Raw genomic sequence first — 16,576 nt, 5'->3', positions numbered from 1 at the left:
ACTTGTAAATGCTGAGCTCTAATATGCATCTACAGACCTCTTTGTAATCCACTGCAGGATGAGGGCCTCCCCACACGTTGTCGGTTATTTTACCACACTTGACCATGCCCGTAAGTGTGGCCGAATAAAGGCAGTGGAGGAGAGACGTCCAAGCTTGGTGCATCATAATGCATGTTGCTGCACTGCCGTCTGACGACAACATCGGTTCCTGCCCCTTCACTTCCAAGTTGATGACTTCTTCAGCCGCGTTATGCATCGCTCTCTCATCGGGAAGAGGTCTCTCGTTTGTTTCCGAAGAGTTACGTAGATCCAGGATGTCCCACAGCTTCGACATAACTTCCACGAACCACTTCTTGAAAGCGTTAGATGGGGCAGAGATCGGACGGCAGCCTCCGATGGCAACCGCGCCGCAAGGGTGAGAATGCAAGGCGGGTGGGCGAGGTGACGCAGCGGGCTGTGCCAAAAACGGTGAGCGACAAGAAGGATTTGGCAGCGAAGAGGTGAGAGGAAAGGACGCGATGGGCGCGGGAACCTGAGAGAGACGAGGAACATTGCGACATTGGCACGAGTTAACTCTGCAGTTAACTCTGCAGTTAACTGTGCAGTTAACTCGTGGCAAACTGTGCAGTCGTGTTTTTAAACTGAAAATTGCGCGTAATTGAAAACAGTATGCGTACCAAGAATTGCAAACTCAAAGTTTATATAAAATTTGCAGTTATGACATTTAAAAGAGTGCTACATTAAAATTAATGAATTAGTTAAAAAGCTGCCGACTATAGATACATGTAACAAAATATCAGAGCCACAAAAGCCATCGGTGACCACTCGATTCCTCCCCATGCAAGCCGCCTCGTCCCCTCGTTCAATAGCAAACGTCCCTTCTCTGAACTCCAGCTCATTGCTCCCCATTGTGTAAATAGCATTGACACATGCATATTAAATACGCAACCCACGCCAACACACTTATTAGTGTTGGACGTTTATACCAAAATACAAAACCGACACCAGTTATTTCTGATAACGCAGAATTCTAACTCTGGAAATCATCGCTAACACTTGAACATGCAGCTGCTGCACGGAGCACATGGGCCCACACATTGCACCCACCCCACACACCAGTTTAAAACCGCAAGCGCAGCGCTGAATGGCCAGGCTGCTTTGGGGCCGGCACACAGCGCTCCCTCTCCACTCATCTGCAATCATTCTCCACTCAAAGCCTGGGGCCCAAGGCCACTAATCGCCTCATACTCCTGTGATTCCCTGGGTGGCTCAGTGGTAGGCAGAGCGGCTCGCAATCAGATTTGCGAGTCGATAAAATGAGTTGGGAAGTCAACAGTGGGTGTTCTGTGGATATACTTGTTCCTGGAGTCATAAGAATGTGATATTTCCACCAATGGCTCCATGCTGTGAAGAGATGAGCACCCCCTCAATGTTCACATGAGCCGGAGGTTGCTACTTTGAGGTTGTTTTGGGGGAGACACTCGTGCAGACGCTGGCAGTGGAGGCGGCGGAGCTGCGTGGAGACGCCGGTGTGATGGTAGAGCCCGTGTCGCGAGCGAGGAGTGCGGGGCCTGTGCGGGTGAATGCGGAGGGCTGTGGATAAATGAGGCGGGGGGGGGGCTGCGTAGGTGAGCGCGAGGGTGGGAGGAGGTACTGTCAGCCGGAGTCTCCCTCTCCGTCCCCGAGTCGGCCCAGGCGCCGCTCCTCGTGACGGAACACCTCGAACTTCCTGGCGAGCTGCCCGCGCAGGTACTCGTAGTCACAGCCGTCCAGGCGGTGCACGGTGGCCAGGTACGCGGACGCGAGGAGCGAGAGCAGCGCCCGCTCGGCGCTCATGCGCGGCACCACCCACAGCACGAGCAGCGCCTCCACGAACACGGGCACGCGCATGTGCCCGTAGAGGCGCTGGGCGCGCCGAGACTTGAGCAGCATTGGCTCGCCCAGCCCCATCACCTCATAGTACATCTGTGGGCAGCGCCGGGAGAGGAGGCGCAGCCATGCGCACGTGGACTCGATTAGCGCCGACACCGTCACTCGCAGTGTCTGGGCCCGGTAAAACGCAGCCTCTCAAATCCCCATTCACCAATTGAAGGTTTTGTACACAGCTGCTGATTTGAGCAACGTCTGAACTGTGAGCAATGTATCACCGGCATATTTTATAACTTGTGTCCAGGGTGTGTGTACGTGCCGGGTGAGTGCGTGCCGGGTGTGCATGTATATCGTATTTGTGCAGGGTACGCGTGTGTGTGTATGGTATGTGTCCAGGGTGTGGCTCTACGTGCATAGGGGAGCGTGTGTGTAGGTGTGTTGCCACGTGTGCTGGCTGTGTGCTGGCTGTGTGCTGGCTGTGACTGCTAGCGGGGATTGTTACTGCGCCAGGCACTGGTGTGCGTGGCGAGGCGGGCACCTGCTTGATTCCCATCAGCTCGGGGAAGTCGAAGATGATGGCGATGCTCAGCATTACGAGCCAGCTGAGCACGTGCACCAGGAAGCACGTGCTGTGCGCCAGCTCGCCGCGCACGCTCCACAGCGGGGGCAGGGCCCTCCCCGGCTCCCACAGGTGGATGAGCAGCTGCGGGGGCACGGTCGGAGACGCACACACGCACGCATGGCCACGCACGGCCACGCTCGCCTCGCGCTCGCAACCACTCCCGGAGGGTCCTGCCGCCGATGTATGACCACAACCCTCGTTATCTTACAGGAGAGGAAACGGCTCCGCACTAAAGATGTGCAGGAGGGTTAGCAATCCGCTCGCTGTACTGTAATGCACTGGCCACCTGCAGGCCGTACATATTGGAAGTCTCACGATTAAATCAGGGATAGACAGCGTGGGAGTACGAGAGGCAGCCGTGAGGTATGAGTGGCGGTGCTGTCAGCGAGTGACGGTGTTACCACTGTGTATTAGTGGCGGTGCTGTCACCCAGCTTCTGGCTTCACCTGCACCGTGACGGCCGTGCAGATGACGTGCACGGCGCGCCGGCACACGCCGCAGGTGGCCGCGAGGACGCGCTGGGCCCACGGTGACGCCATGGCGCGGTGCAGCAGCAGAAAGGAGACGGCGAGGCCCAGGTCGAAGAGCAGAGGCCAGAGCGAGTCGAGCCCCCAGCGAACATCTCGCCAGCGCAGGGCGTCCACGTCGCCGTCTGCGGCACACAGAGAAAAATAAACGCTCCACACCAACACGACACAGATAGAGACGCTCCACACCGACACGGCACAGAGAGAGAGACGCTCCACACCGACACGGCACACAGAGAGACAGACGCTCCACACCGACACGGCACAGAGAGAGAGACGCTCCACACCGACACGGCACAGAGAGAGAGACGCTCCACACCAACACGGCACACAGAGAGACGCTCCACACTGACACGGCACAGAGAGAGAGACGCTCCACACCAACACGGCACAGAGAGAGACGCTCCACACCGACACGGCACAGAGAGAGAGACGCTCCACACCGACACGGCACAGAGAGAGAGACGCTCCACACCAACACGGCACAGAGAGAGAGACGCTCCACACCGACACGGCACAGAGAGAGAGACGCTCCACACCAACACGGCACACAGAGAGACGCTCCACACCGACACGGCACAGAGAGAGAGACGCTCCACACCGACACGGCACACAGAGAGAGAGACGCTCCACACCGACACCGCCACACGCGAGCCGCAAGTCGCCGCTCGCTCCCGTCCTCCGGCTCCGCGCCGGCTTCTCGGCGCCCCTTCATTGCGCACGTGTCCCTGACACCCACCTCGACCTGCTCTTGACGATAATAACACATGTTGGATGAAGAACATTCACAACCTTATCTCGTGTTCTGCGTACACCTGTATTTAAATGCCAAAACCTTTCTCAAGTTTCTTAGTTATAGCAGTTCGTGAAGTCCATTAAAAACCCATCAACGTCGCAGCTCCCCATCTCTTCCTCACAGACTGCTGTGTTAACACAAATTGCTCAGCACAAACATCCCTCAGCTCACTCCACATTCTCTTGCGGCTGGCTGCTGGGTCTGCTGCACTATTCGTAACCACTGAGGTCCACTTTGATTTTGGAAGCCCAGCATCAGTGCCCACAGCTGCCAAGTGCTGCGGTGGCCGAGCCGACATCGCCCCCAACTTGCATCGCAGCTCAGACACCCACGTGGTGCTGCCCACGTGGTGCTGCCCCCGGGGCTCCGCTGCGGCTTGCGGCAGCCAGTCAAGCAAGACACCAGAACGCAGCGTAGCAACTCACCACTGCTACTCACCACACACCACTCACCACACACACCACAGCTACTCACCACACACCACTCACCACACACACCACAGCTACTCACCACACACACACCACTCACCACACCACTCACCACAGCAACTCACCACACACACACCACTCACCACACACACACCACACACACACCAGAGCTACTCACACCACACCACACACACACCACTCACCACACACACACACCAGAGCAACACACCACTCACCACACACTCACCACACACACACACCACACACACACCAGAGCAACTCACCACACACCACTCACCACACACACCACTCACCACACACACACACCAGAGCAACACACCACTCACCACACACACCACTCACCAGAGGTGTGGACTCGAGTCATGTGACTTGGACTCGAGTCAGACTCGAGTCATGAATTTGATGACTTGCGACTCGACTTGGACTTGCATAACAATGACTTTGTCCCACCTATGAGATGTGGACTCGAGTCATGTGACTTGGACTCGAGTCAGACTCGAGTCATGAATTTGATGACTTGCGACTCGACTTGGACTTGCATAACAATGACTTTGTCCCACCTATGAGATGTGGACTCGAGTCATGTGACTTGGACTCGAGTCAGACTCGAGTCATGAATTTGATGACTTGCGACTCGACTTGGACTTGCATAACAATTACTTTGTCCCACCTCTGCCACTCACCACACACACACACACCAGTCACCACACACTCACCATACACACACCACACACACCATACACACACCACAGCTACTCACCAGCACACACCACAGCAACTCACCACTCCACGCACACCACAGAAACGAACCACTTACCAGCGCACAGCAAGTAAAGAAACTCACCACCACCGCAACCCTCCACTCACCACACAGAGTCACCAAAATGGACCAGGGCAACCACCCCCTACTCCTCTCACCCGCGCTGGGGTTGTTGTTGTTGATGATGTTGTTGATGTTGTTGTTGATGATGTTGTTGTTGTTGATGTTGGGGGGCCCCGCGTAGAGGAACTGCGCGAGGCTCCCGCACGCCGCGAGTCCCAGAAGCAGCGACGCGGAGCCCGCGGCCACGAACAGCGGCAGCGCGGCGGCGGCATTCCGCGGCGCCATCACCGCCACCACCCCTCACCACCACCACCCCTCACCACCACCACCCCTCACCACCACCACCCCTCACCACCACCACCCCTCACCACCACCACCCCTCACTCACTCACCACCACCACCCCTCACTCACTCACCACCACCACCCCTCACTCACTCACCACCACCACCCCTCACTCACTCACCACCACCACCCCTCACTCACTCACCACCACCACCCCTCACTCACTCACCACCACCACCCCTCACTCACTCACCACCACCACCCCTCACTCACTCACCACCACCACCCCTCACTCACTCACCACCACCACCCCTCACTCACTCACCACCACCACCCCTCACTCACTCACCACCACCACCCCTCACTCACTCACCACCACCACCCCTCACTCACTCACCACCACCACCCCTCACTCACTCACCACCACCACCCCTCACTCACTCACCACCACCACCCCTCACTCACTCACCACCACCACCCCTCACTCACTCACCACCACCACCCCTCACTCACTCACCACCACCACCCCTCACTCACTCACCACCACCACCCCTCACTCACTCACCACCACCACCCCTCACTCACTCACCACCACCACCCCTCACTCACTCACCACCACCACCCCTCACTCACTCACCACCACCACCCCTCACTCACTCACCACCACCACCCCTCACTCACTCACCACCACCACCACCCCTCACTCACTCACCACCACCACCACCCCTCACTCACTCACCACCACCACCACCCCTCACTCACTCACCACCACCACCACCCCTCACTCACTCACCACCACCACCCCTCACTCACTCACCACCACCACCCCTCACTCACTCACCACCACCACCCCTCACTCACTCACTCACCACCACCACCCCTCACTCACTCACCACCACCACCCCTCACTCACTCACTCACCACCACCACCCCTCACTCACTCACCACCACCACCCCTCACCACCACGCGCTCCTCGCTCACCCGGAACCGCATCACGGCGGGGCCGTCACGTGGCCCCTCCCCTCGCCCCCTGCCCTGGCCCCACCCCTGACCCCTCCCTCTCCCCTGGCCCCACCCTCTCCCCCACCCCCTGGCCCCTCCCTCGCCCCCTGCGGGAACTCCCCACGGGCCCTGCCACACCACCCCCCTCTGCCACACCACCCCACGGGCCCTGCCACACCACCCCCCGACGCCACACCACCGCCGCCTCCCCTCCCCTCGACACATCCCGTCAGTCGCGAGGCCTCCCAAGTGCGCACCCCTCCTCCAGCAGCATTGGCTCGACACAAACTCTGGGCGGGTTCGTCATTCACCGTCTCATCAGCAGAGCCAGGCTCGCTTGAGCCGGTGCTGTGGGTGTACACTGCAGTATTACACAACGCAGAATAACCACGAGCGTGGTGGTGGTGGTGGTGAATGTGGTGGTGGTGAATGTGGTGGTGGTGAATGTGGTGGTGGTGAATGTGGTGGTGGTGGTGAATGTGGTGGTGAATGTGGTGGTGGTGAATGTGGTGGTGGTGAATGTGGTGGTGAATGTGGTCGTGGTGAATGTGGTGGTGAATGTGGTCGTGGTGAATGTGGTGGTGGTGGTTGTTGAGCCCTGGTCAGGCGCGTCCACCCTCACCGCTCATCAGCCACCGCGCGAGCTGGGGGAAACGCTCCTCCAGCTCACCGAAGTGAAGTTGATGGAACGTCCAACCAACGACACGGGGCTATGGAGCCCGTGCTAGATTCTATTCGTGGTTATAAAAGTTGGATGGTTTACACATTTTTGTGCATTTACCGGTAACCGCATTGTTGAGCTTGGGTCGTGATTGGGCGGATTTACGACGACCAAAATGTTTGAGGCAATATTACTACAATCATCACGGTGGCAAGTCTCGACAAAGGGCAGCCTCCACTGCAGCAGATGTGGTAAGTTGACTTGTTTTAACTCGAGCAGTAAAGGCGCAGCACACGCCACTTCCATCTCCCAAGGTGCGCGGTTGTTGAAGCAATCGGACACGGTTCTCAGATCCACCCCACAATCTGCCGATCCCGTGTGGTGGGGTCAAGTGTGGCGACACCCACCGCCCCCCCCCCCCCCAAGACGGCGTCCAGCACAGTGCAGACAGTGCAGACCGAATATCCTCGAGCGGAAGGACATGTCACAAAGTGCCGTGAAGAAGCAATGGCAGAGCTGCACATTTACCGCGACATGCAGTTGCTGTACGTGGGGGTGCCAATCGGGGCATTAATTCCTCGCTTAATTGGAATCGATTACCGTCTACCGATTTTAGGAGCCAGTCATCAATTTTGAAGGTGGTTATCGGGCCAACCCCACACAAATATAACTAATTAATGCAAAAACTATTTATTTACAGATTTTACAGCAGTGCAGCAGTTTTATACCCTTCAGGTCAGTTCACGAACTTTAAATCCATTAGAACTGTTCTGCTAGTCACAAGCCAAGAGGTTGACGACTCGCACATCACAACTGGAATCAGACCCGAGGCGTCTGAACGATTTCCCGACTGCCCAGTCCTCGAGCGACTTGACTACAACACAAAACCACGATCGATGTTGTGCAATAGCTTCAATTACCCTTTACCAACTATTTAAATTATCACCATCAAACCAAACCACACCCCAGTAAGTAAAGACTTTTATCCACGTCCAAATTCCGTCGTCTGTCACACACATTACGATGAACTGCGCACGTGACAATGCGTATAACATCAGCCTCATCTGCCACACACAGTGTGGCGTCTGTCATTGTAGCCATGTCCCCAACACATCGCACAACCGACGCAGATGCCACGGAATCCCAGTGGTCTGCAGGGCGAGGTTTGTGTTGTAGGATGCCTCTATCGCCAATGTTTACACCGAGCCAACCACCACCCAGAGACAGACAATCTCCACGCAGACCATGTCATGGCGATGTTGAAAGAAAATAATTGGTCAAACTTTGGGTCCCTTACAGCAAGAAAATGCAATCTTTCAGATTTGCAATGTTACCAAACCCCGGTTCCTTGACATCTGCGCTATGCACATTGTAGGTGGATGCATTAACACCTGGCAACCCAGAAGCATGACACTTAAGGTAGACACAGACGCAGCTTGACGCTTCAATAAATACCAAAGGGACGCGTCAGTCCAGAAGCCACGCGGGTTGAACGAGATCTTGTTGTTTTTACACGGACCCCTTCTACAGCCTAGGAAAACACTTAAGCAGGACTCACGGAGGCCCGATTTTTTTCTGGAGGAATACGCAACGCAAATGTCCACGTGTAGACGTGGTGTCCACGTGGAGTGTGGTGTAGACGTGGTGTGTGGTGTGGACGTGGTGTGTGGTGTGGACGTGGTGTGTGGTGTAGACGTGGTGTGTGGACGTGGTGTGTGGTGTGGACGTGGTGTGTGGTGTGGACGTGGTGTGTGGTGTGGACGTGGTGTGTGGTGTAGACGTGGTGTGTGGTGTAGACGTGGTGTGGACGTGGAGTGTGGTGTAGACGTGGAGTGTGGAGTAGACGTGGTGTGTGGTGTGGACGTGGTGTGTGGTGTGGACGTGGTGTGTGGTGTAGACGTGGTGTGTGGTGTAGACGTGGTGTGGACGTGGAGTGTGGTGTGGACGTAGAGTGTGGTGTAGACGTGGAGTGTGGAGTAGACGTGGTGTGTGGTGTAGATGTGGTGTGCACGTGGTGTCCACGTGTAGTGAGCATAGCGAGGGCGGAGCGTGCTGGAGAAGGCAGCCGAGGCGAGGGAGCCGCGGGCTTCACGACACAACCTCCTGTAGCGCCGCGGCGAGCTCGGGGAACTTGAAGCGGTATCCGCTCTCCAGGGTCCTCTGGGGGCTCACTTGCTGTCCCCGCAGCAGCAGGAGGCCCCGCTCGCGGCCCAGCGCCGCGTTCACGAGCCAGGAGGGCATCGGCAGCAGCGCCGGGCGGCCCAGGGCCCGGCCCAGCTCCCGCGCGAAGTCGGCGTTGGTGACGGCGCCGGGCGCCACGGCGTTGAGCACCCCGCACACCGAGGGCGTCTCCAGGGCGTGCGCCACGATGCCCGCCAGGTCGTCCACGTGGACCCACGGGAAGGGCTGCGTGCCGCTCCCCATCGGGCCGCCCAGCCCCAGCCGGAAGGGCCACAATACGCGGCTCACGATGCCGCCGCCCTTGCCCAGCACCACGCCCGGCCGCACCACCACGTGTCGGACGGGGCTCGCCTGCCGGCCGCCCGGGCTCTCGGGGAGCCTCGCCGCGGCCTCCCACGCGGCCACGAGCCGCGCCCACAAGTCCGAGTCCCCGCCGGGGCTGTCCTCGGTGTAGCGCGCGGTGCGGCTCGGCCGGTAGTAGCCCACGCCGGTGACGAGCAGCCACGTGCGAGGCCGCGGCCGCGCCGCCCACACGGCCCGGGCGAGCGCCGCCGTCGTCTCCACGCGGCTGCCGCGCAGCTCGGCGCTCAGCTCGGGGCTCCAGCGGCGCAGCGGGTCCCCGAGGGCGGGCAGCCCGGCCAGGTTGAGCGCCGCGTCGCACGGCGGCAGCCCCCGCGCCTCGAGCTGCCCCCAGGTGACGCGCCCCGAACCGGGCGAGCGCGACACCAGCGTCACGGTGTGGCCGCGGCTTCCGAGCAGGCGGCACAGCGCAGAGCCCACGAAGCCAGAGCCGCCTCCCACGACCACCCTCATGGCTGGGGCGGGAGACGCGGAGCGAGCACGGGAGGAGACGTCGTAGAGGAGGAGACGCCGTGGAGGAGGAGACGGCGTGCCACGTGGGGCTGAACAACAACGCGCGCCCCGGAACGTGGGGGGCGCGGGCACCGCCTCGCCTCACGGGGCCCCGGATCGTGAATGTCGAGGGCGGATCCATTCCTGCCGAAATCCCCGCGTCGATTCATTCATCGCAAGGTCGAGCGGAGCGCCGATAGAGGTGGCGAGGGCGGACACCGTCAAGGGGGTCACCGTTAATGGGGTCACCGTCAAAGGGGTCAAAGGGATCACCGTCAATGGGATCACCGTCAATGGGGTCACCGTTAATGGGGTCACCGTCAATTAGGGTCACCATCAATGCGGTCACCGTCAATGGGGTCACCATCAATGGGGTCACTGTTAATGGGGTCACCATCAATGGGGTCACCGTCAATGGGTTCACCGTCAATGGGATCACCGTCGAGGGGGTCACCGTTAATGGGGTCACCATCAATGGGGTCACCGTCAAGGGGGTCACCGTTAATGGGGTCACCATCAATGGGGTCACCGTCAATGGGGTCACCGTCAATGGGATCACCGTCAAGGGGGTCACCGTTAATGGGGTCACCGTCAATGGGGTCACCATCAATGGGGTCACCGTCAATGGGGTCACCGTCAATGGGGTCACCATCAATGGGGTCACCGTCAAGGGGGTCACCGTTAATGGGGTCACCATCAATGGGGTCACCGTCAATGGGGTCACCGTCAATGGGATCACCGTCAAGGGGGTCACCGTTAATGGAGTCACCATCAATGGGATCACCGTCAATGGGGTCACCGTCAATGGGATCACCGTCAAGGGGGTCACCGTTAATGGGGTCACCATCAATGGGATCACCGTCAAGGGGGTCACCGTTAATGGGGTCACCATCAATGGGATCACCATCAATGGGATCACCGTCAAGGGGGTCACCGTTAATGGGGTCACCGTTAATGGGGTCCTTCGTACACAAATTGAGATTTGATTTCGGTAGGAAGGGGCCCGATTAAAGTGGCAATCACGGGTACACAGGGCGCGGTACTCAGCAGCGAGTCTCGGTTCGCGTTTCGAGGCACAGAAATAGGGAACCGGTCGAAAACAAAAAACCCCGTGACTGCAGTCTTAGGAGCAAAACATGGAACTGAAAGTAATCTAACAAAGCAAACACAACCAGTCATCAGGGACATCTCAAAGCCAACCCTTGAGACGCACGGTCTTCACTGTTGAGTGTGTCACGGCTGACCAATGGATTCTCACAAGTATATTTGTGTTTATCTGAGAACAAGATTACTTTACTGTGAGGCGTGGTGGTGGTGGTGGTGGCGGTGGTGTTCACTACGTGGTGGTGGTTGTGTTCACTGCGTGGTGGTGCTGGTGTTCACTGCGTGGTGGTGGTGGTTGTTGTGGTGGTGGTCACTGCGTGGTGGTGGTGGTGTTCACTGCGTGGTGGACGCTGCCCCCTGCTGCTCATTGAGTCGCCAGCCAGCCCCGCTGCGTGGGGCTCTCTCTGCATGCGGCTTCTCCGCGTGTCTTATTGAGACTTCACAAGAAATCCGATAAGCTAGGAAGCGCTTCTTCACAGGTGTCCATGAGGGGCGGGGCATTCGACGCCTTTGGCGTTCACGTGTATCTGTATCTGTCTTACGATTGGACTTTATCAGTATCGGTGATCGCATACAAAAATAAACGATACAAGATATCGGTTTGCGGTTGTACCTCCCATAGAAATTAATTTTAAAAGACATTTAATTGAGCGCCACAAACACGGCATGACGTCATTATACGAATGCCGCCACTTAGAGCTCATGTTGTTGATGACGTCATCGCGCTGTTTTCATTACCGCGAGACCGGGTGACGTCCCATGTGTAATTGACGTCATCGCGTAGCGCCGCGCGATGTTGCAGGCGGGCGTCACGGGCTGGGAGGCCGCGGCGCAAGGCGGGAACGCGAGTTCACGGAGCTACGCGGTGACGTCACGACGTAGTCGTACGCGGTGACGTCACGACGTAGCCGTACGCGGTGACGTCACGACGGAGCGGGGAGCGTTCGGAGCCGGGCGGGACTCGGCGCAGCGGGGCCGGCGAGGCGCCATGGAGCTCTTCCAGTCGGACGGGGACTTCATCGTCCAGCAGGAGGAGAGCGCCCTGTGGTGCAGCCGCGTGAACGGGCGTCTGAGCGCGCGACCCGGTGAGGTGATCCACCACAGAGACACTCCACCACAGAGACACTCCATCACAGAGACACTCCGCCACAGAGACACTCCTCCACAGAGACACTCCATCACAGAGACACTCCACCACAGAGACACTCCACCAGAGAGACACTCCACCAGAGAGACACTCCACCACAGAGACACTCCGCCACAGAGACACTCTGCCACAGAGACACTCCATCAGAGAGACACTCCATCAGAGAGACACTCCGCCACAGAGACACTCCTCCACAGAGACACTCCGCCACAGAGACACTCCATCACAGAGACACTCCGCCACAGAGACACTCCATCACAGAGACACTCCGCCACAGAGACACTCCATCACAGAGACACTCCTCCACAGAGACACTCCATCACAGAGACACTCCACCACAGAGACACTCCATCAGAGAGACACTCCACCACAGAGACACTCCGCCACAGAGACACTCCATCAGAGAGACACTCCATCAGAGAGACACTCCGCCACAGAGACACTCCATCACAGAGACACTCCGCCACAGAGACACTCCTCCACAGAGACACTCCATCATAGAGACACTCCATCACAGAGACACTCCATCACAGAGACACTCCATCAGAGAGACACTCCACCACAGAGACACTCCGCCACAGAGACACTCCGCCACAGAGACACTCCGCCACAGAGACACTCCACCACAGAGACACTCCATCAGAGAGACACTCCACCACAGAGACACTCCACCAGAGAGACACTCCACCAGAGAGACACTCCACCACAGAGACACTCCGCCACAGAGACACTCTGCCACAGAGACACTCCATCAGAGAGACACGCCATCAGAGAGACACTACGCCACAGAGACACTCCTCCACAGAGACACTCCGCCACAGAGACACTCCATCACAGAGACACTCCGCCACAGAGACACTCCGCCACAGAGACACTCCGCCACAGAGACACTCCATCACAGAGACACTCCGCCACAGAGACACTCCTCCACAGAGACACTCCACCACAGAGACACTCCACCACAGAGACACTCCGCCACAGACACTCCATCAGAGAGACACTCCATCAGAGAGACACTCCATCAGAGAGACACTCCGCCACAAAGACACTCCTCCACAGAGACACTCCGCCACAGAGACACTCCATCACAGAGACACTCCGCCACAGAGACACTCCATCACAGAGACACTCCGCCACAGATACACTCCACCACAGAGACACTCCGCCACAGAGACACTCCATCAGAGAGACACTCCATCAGAGAGACACTCCGCCACAAAGACACTCCTCCACAGAGACACTCCGCCACAGAGACACTTCATCACAGAGACACTCCTCCACAGAGACACTCCGCCACAGAGACACTCCGCCACAGAGACACCACCCCACAGAGACACTCCATCACAGAGACACTCCGCCACAGAGACACTCCATCACAGAGACACTCCTCCACAGAGACACTCCTCCACAGAGACACTCCGCCACAGAGACACTCCACCACAGAGACACTCCATCACAGAGACACTTCGCCACAGAGATACAAACCCACACCGACACAAACCCACAGACACAATAACCGCCGGGGCGTGACATCATCACCACGGCGCTTGTACCATGCTTGGTGCACTTTGAGGCCACGTGAATGTAACAGACCCAGGTGCCATTGGCTCAGTGGCTGATGCACCAACTGTGCTCCCCACTGTGCCAACTTGCTTCGTTTCATCCGCCCGACGCTCCGCTTGTTGTTGTGAGCGTCGCTCCTTCGGCCTCCGTTGTTGCTGGAGGGCGACTGTCTCCAACTTCGTAGGAGCAGCGTCCTTCACGAGCTTCCTGCACAGAGGCCGATCTTGACACCGCTCGTACCGGGCATCAGTTAAACCAACCATCTCCACAAGCTTCTGTGCCATATCAGCCCATCTCTTCTCTATCCAGTACCGCGCCCGTTTAGCCCATCTATCCAGACAGAAGCTGCTTGGGCATCCGATCGCTGGTTATTGAGCGTGGATTGGGATGAAGAATCAGAATCTTTCAGAATCAGAATCTTTCAGAATCAGAATCTTTCAGAATCAGAATCTTTATTTATCCTGGAGGAATCCGATGAGCCATGAAGCTATATTTCACAGGTGTCCAGTAGGGGCGGGCTGAGATTAAGAGGCGAGTGAGAGCAGAGTGGCAGAGCCCTCTTGTAAAATTGAACTTGGTAATGAGAAGCAACCTAGCAACCTAGCAATGTGGCTGAAGAGGAACGTATTCAATCCGTGTGTGGTACTGGCCGCTCCTGCTGTGGCTCGGCTATACACAGGAGATGACCATGCGGTTCACGTGGCACAGAGCGACGACACACGAGGAACGGACCGGGTGTCGAACCTGGCTCCTGCTTGGGCAGGGACAGGATTAGGGGAACGTTATACACAGCCAGTGCAGTGATTGTATGGTCGGAGAGGATCCATTAAGCTGATTTAAGGAGCACAGTAATTTACTGGAATCAGACGGTTTGTCCATGCTGCTGACACAATCAATGGTGAAGGCTTACACTGAGATCCGTCTGCTCTCAAGCACTCAGTGTGGAGCCAGTGGCTGCTGCTGCCCATCGCAGAGCCCAGTGGGGACAACCCCAGAACCCAGCAGGGCCCATCCCAGAGCCCAGTGGGGCCAATCCCAGAGACAAGCAGGCCAATCCCATAGCCTAGCAGGGCCCATCGGGGTCCAAATATCATTTATCCATGGGGGCATGACTACGGATAACCCTGGATATTTGTAAGAATTTGCCGAATAACTCCATTTATCCGTGGTCTGGACCTCGGCTAATTTGATGGGCATGCCTCCCAGATAGTTGGAAGGGATAACAGGTTTTTTGCCGACTCCTGACAAGCGAATTCAAGGAAAATTGGTAAAGGCACAGCCCTGCAATTGCTTGCTCATGCCACTGCTGGCAGAAGGGTGTCCACTATAGGAAACTCTAAAGAGCCCCTCTAGGGTTGTTTGTTGTTGCCTACTCTTGCTAGACGTCTTGAAAGAGGTGGGCGTACCCACACTTTACCCCACCATACATGACGTGCCGAATGACTAAGAAACCTGCTCCATTATTTCAACTGCCTTGCCGGGAGATAAAAACGGCAACCTCTGGATTGCAAGTCCAGTGTGCCAATCATTACATCATGGCAGCATCCCAATCATAATTAGTTGTATAATAGAAAATATACATTTTATACACAACAAAAATAAATCACAATTTTACTACGAACATATCTGGGAATGGCCCTTCTTGGGAATCGGCTCGTGAGGTCCATAGATTTGCGGATGTGTGTGTATTTGTTTTTCATTCTGTACATTAGGCACAAAGCTGGGCCAAGCCAAAGGCAACATTCACAAACATATCCGCGTGCGCACAAAGTGGCCCAGACTTGCTCCGCTCGTGGCTGTGGGAGACTCCGCTTCGTTTTGGTTGTTCAAGCTCCAGAGTGCTGTACCACGGGGTCAGGGCCACAGCGTGGCCTCGCTCGCATGAGCAGATGCCTGGGCTGATGAGTACAAGTCGACATGTGTACTCAAACCCGTGGTAGCACTGCTTCGTGCTTGTTGCCTGCTCTTAACATATATGGATTTCCATAGCAATACCGTACTAATAATTTATAATTAGAGACCAGTCATTATGTGCTCACAAATATATGTACGCATTCATAATTAAATGGAAATTACGTGACATTTTTTGGAATACTTTACACCAGTGCAGCAAATAACAAGCCCAGGCTTGCTCTGTTTACTGTGATGGTCCTCGTGTGTCGTAGCTGCGGATGTCTCTCCACTGTAGTGTTACGAGCGTTTATTAGAGTCCACTATAAATCCCAGCGGAGTGGATTAAGTGCAGCGTATGAACCGAGTCCCAACTAAACACGTGCAATGTCCATCCCGGTTCAAATTTTGAAAATAGATAAATTATTTATAAATTACTTCCACAGCAATTATTGCCCTTCACTGGCAGCGCAGGGCCCATTGCCGAGGAGCCGGGTGCCGAGTCGCCTCGTGCCACACAGGGACAGCTACCAATAGGGGGGGATCTGCGCTCCGAGACATTTCACTACGTGGTAGGTAGAGCGCCATAGACACGCATGATCGTTCAAGTAGCGAGGAGCCCCGCGAGGCGGTTGAACGTGTCCTTGATGTGTGACAAGTGCGCCGGGTGAGTTGAGACGATACTCATGCGCGGTGGTGGTGACGCTGCCTGCAGGCTCAGATCTGCTCAACGCATGGAATCCGGTGTGCCTCGGGGAAGTGGAGGGAGTCATCGGCAAGATCAAGCTGCACCCCGGTAGGTCGTG

At 56.9% G+C, this 16,576-nt stretch overlaps 3 protein-coding genes across 3 annotated transcripts in view; 1 reads left to right on the top strand and 2 right to left on the bottom strand.

The window, feature by feature from the left end:
- Positions 1–680: 680 nt before the first annotated feature.
- NRM (nurim) lies at positions 681–5,425 on the bottom strand. Its single transcript, XM_078861782.1, has 4 exons — positions 5,182–5,425; positions 2,938–3,143; positions 2,408–2,572; positions 681–1,965 (listed from the first exon to the last, which is right to left on the bottom strand). The coding sequence occupies exons 1-4, from the start codon at positions 5,369–5,371 to the stop codon at positions 1,657–1,659; spliced, it is 870 nt and encodes a 289-aa protein (XP_078717908.1). The 5' UTR covers positions 5,372–5,425; the 3' UTR covers positions 681–1,656.
- Positions 5,426–8,002: 2,577 nt separating this feature from the next.
- SDR39U1 (short chain dehydrogenase/reductase family 39U member 1) lies at positions 8,003–10,240 on the bottom strand. The gene has a single exon (XM_078861781.1). It carries the CDS (start codon positions 10,025–10,027, stop codon positions 9,122–9,124), a length of 906 nt encoding a protein of 301 aa, XP_078717907.1. The 5' UTR covers positions 10,028–10,240; the 3' UTR covers positions 8,003–9,121.
- Positions 10,241–11,982: 1,742 nt separating this feature from the next.
- Positions 11,983–16,576, top strand: part of INPP5F (inositol polyphosphate-5-phosphatase F) — a 30,469-nt gene continuing 25,875 nt past the window's right edge. The window contains exons 1-2 of the mRNA XM_078861780.1: positions 11,983–12,255; positions 16,486–16,566. Of these exons, the coding sequence (XP_078717906.1) occupies positions 12,159–12,255; positions 16,486–16,566 (178 nt within the window). The 5' untranslated portion in view covers positions 11,983–12,158. The remainder of the gene's footprint in view (positions 12,256–16,485; positions 16,567–16,576) is intronic.

Source organism: Lampetra fluviatilis, chromosome 12 (assembly GCF_964198595.1).
Source record: "Lampetra fluviatilis chromosome 12, kcLamFluv1.1, whole genome shotgun sequence".
NCBI classification, from domain to species: Eukaryota; Metazoa; Chordata; class Hyperoartia; order Petromyzontiformes; family Petromyzontidae; genus Lampetra; species Lampetra fluviatilis.
Note: the sequence above shows the minus strand (reverse complement) of the source record. Positions and strands in the feature narration are given on the sequence as shown.